This window comes from Oryzias melastigma, linkage group LG15, assembly GCF_002922805.2.
Source record: "Oryzias melastigma strain HK-1 linkage group LG15, ASM292280v2, whole genome shotgun sequence".
Taxonomy (NCBI): Eukaryota; Metazoa; Chordata; class Actinopteri; order Beloniformes; family Adrianichthyidae; genus Oryzias; species Oryzias melastigma.
The window spans coordinates 15366752-15369620 of NC_050526.1; the positions used below are offsets into that span (position 1 = coordinate 15366752).

The window sequence follows — 2869 nt, forward strand, 5'->3', positions numbered from 1 at the left end:
AATCTTCTCTCATTTGCTGAGTTTCAGATCATAAGCTTTTAGTGTCATTCACTCGGTTTGGTTTAGCCTGAGCCTCGGGGTCGACCCGAATGACTTCAACTGTTTGTTTCCAGCTTGCAGACGAGTCTCAGCCTGGGGCGGACTAACACCTGGATTTACCTGAGCGGTCAGACGGGACACAGACCTGCGTTTGCTCCCCTCGAGGAGTGCAGCGCGCTTCCCTCCAAAGCCTAGATGAAAGCTGTGATTTACATCTGAAAGAAGCCGCTCTGACGAGAACACCGCCGCTCCCGTCGCCGGATGATTCGGTTCTTTAGGTGATGTTGAGACCCGGCCAGCCGGCTTCTGTCTCATGTTGATGTGCCTCCATTGTAAATGGGAATGAGCGCCGATTCTGCCGCCGCTTGTACGCGCACAAACGCACAATAGAGAACACAGATCTCAGCTTAACGCTGCTTTCACGGCAGCACTGGAATCGCTTATAGCTGTCAGACTGACAAGTGTGCTGATCGGGATTGATACGGCGCCGTGAGAGGCAGAGCGAGTGCGAAGGAAGGCCTCTTCCTCCGCCTCTATCTCTTTCTGCCGCTGGAGTGCCAAAGGGAGAAGCAGACTCTGGCTGACGGTCGCCCCCCTCACAAAGACTCATGTGACTGCAGGCCTTTCAGCTCAGAAACCAGAGCTTTATCTGGAGATCCACTTCTCCTCCTCCTCTCTGCTTCTTTGTGGAAGCGCTGAAAGCCTGTTAGCTCCGCTGCTCCTTTGTTTCCCGTCCTTATCGACTGCCGGCTGCTTTGTGAGCTTCGCTGTTTCTGTTTGACTTCTTGTCTTAATTCAGAAATGTCATCAAGAGGAAACTCACTCCGTCGCTCCGGGAGACACCAGATCACTTTCTGCGAAACGTCTTGAATCTTCACCAAAAACAAAAAAGAAGAAACCAAAAGAAATCGATTCAGATCCCCCCATGCGGAAGTTTGTCTTCTGATGGGAACGCAATCGTTTTCCTAAAATAGGAAATTTGAGTGGGATCGCACGTGTTTTTGACTGAATACAGCAGTTTTTCTGTGTTTTGGTAAATGTTTGAAGGTCTTAAGCACCAATAATCTCATCCTCCTGGTTTGTTTTGTTTCTTAGACGACCTCCTGAGAGGCAGAACCGTCCCGACTCCTTCCAGCCACAGGCCAGGAGAGAGGAACCGGACCGCCGCCGGAGCGTCGTCCAAACCTCCGTGAGTTCACTTCCTGTCTGACTGTGGGGGGTGGGGCCGGTATCACCAATCATTTCCAGGATCAATTCAATTCACAAGAGTTTGGATCAATTCCATCCTGATTATTTTATTCCTTAATCCAATCAATTCCTTTTAGAGTTAACACTTGTAGACACAGTTGTTTCGAAATACATTAATAATCTTAATCTGATCCAGATCACAGACTGCAAATGTATCAGTGAAATCATGAGATTAATATCATACAGTGTTACACAGATTCTCAAACATTGTTCTGCTTCTCCTGAAGGACGTTTCAGTTTGACCACTAGGTGGCGATCATGTTATAGCATTACACCTTTTTCCAGAAGAAGAAAGAATGAACAAAAAACTGTGTTTAGATCTAGTCTGATTCAGATTTAGATCTAATATGATTCAGGTTTAGATCTAGTCTGATTCAGATTGAGATCTGGTCTGATCCAGGTTTAGATCTAGTCTGATTCAGATTTAGATCTAATATGATTCAGATTTAGATCTAGTCTGATTCATGTTTAGATCTAATATGATTCAGATTTAGATTTAGTCTGTTTCATGTTTAGATCTGGTCTGATCCAGGTTTAGATCTAGTCTGATTCAGATTTAGATCTGGTCTGATTCAGATTTAGATCTAGTCTGATCATGTTTAGATCTAATATGATTCAGATTTAGATCTAATATGATTCAGATTTAGATCAAGTCTGATCATGTTTAGATCTAATACGATTCAGATATAGATCTAGTCTGTTTCATGTTTAGATCTAATCTGATTCAGGTTTAGATCTAATATGATTCAGATTTAGATCTAGTCTGACTCATGCTTAGATCTAATATGATTCAGGTTTAGATCTGGTCTGATTCAGGTTTAGATCTAGTCTCATCCAGGTTTAGATCTAGTCTGATCCAGGTTTAGATCTAGTATAATTCAGGTTTAGATCTGGTCTGATCCAGGTTTAGATCTGTTCTGATCCAGGTTTAGATCTAGTCTTAATTCAAAATTTAGATCTGGTCTGATCCAGGTTTAGATCTGGTCTGATCCAGGTTTAGATCTAGTCTGATTCAGGTTCAGATCTGGTCTGATTCAGGTTTAGATCTAGTCTGATCTAGGTTCTGTCTTGGTCTGACTGGTTCTTATGCTGAGAATTCCCAAACATTTCAATATCTAATTCTGAAAATGAGGAATCATCGACTGCCCTGAAACGAGCAAATTTTTGTTCGGGCAGAATTAAAAGAATGCAGCTGTTAAGCACGGGGGTGGAACTATCATACTTTGATCTTGTTTGGTGTCTGAGGTTCAGAAAGAAAACATCCCATCATCTGTAAAGAAGAGGACGCATTGCAGAAGATTCCTGCATAGAAAGAGAAACAGAGATTAGATCTGGATCACAGAGATCCACCTTGACGTTTAAAGATCTCAACGAGGACCGCTGCGGCTGTTCATCTTCATCAAGTCCTGGTCTGATGGCGTCACATCGTCTCCTGAACTGTTCAGAACCGTCAGAACTAATGTCAGAACCACCTCAGTTCCAGGTCTTCTGGACCGGAAAACTGAGCTGTGTTTCTGAGCGCAGAAGAGGGCTAAGAGACCTGTTGAAGGCTGAGGCTCTGGGCTCTTTTCTGGGCTGTTTG

The 2869-nt window shown here is 43.8% G+C and overlaps 1 protein-coding gene across 9 annotated transcripts in view; it reads left to right on the forward strand.

The window, feature by feature from the left end:
• Positions 1-2869, forward strand: part of LOC112161615 (WD repeat containing planar cell polarity effector) — a gene marked incomplete in the record, with an annotated part of 80745 nt that overhangs the window by 66454 nt on the left and 11422 nt on the right. For 8 of the 9 annotated variants that reach the window (XR_002921913.2, XR_002921914.2, XR_002921910.2 and 5 more), the window contains 1 exon segment: positions 1135-1228. Coding sequence is in view for 3 of the 9 variants with exons in the window: in XM_024296892.2 (XP_024152660.1) it covers positions 1135-1228 (94 nt within the window). 9 annotated transcript variants of the gene reach the window in all.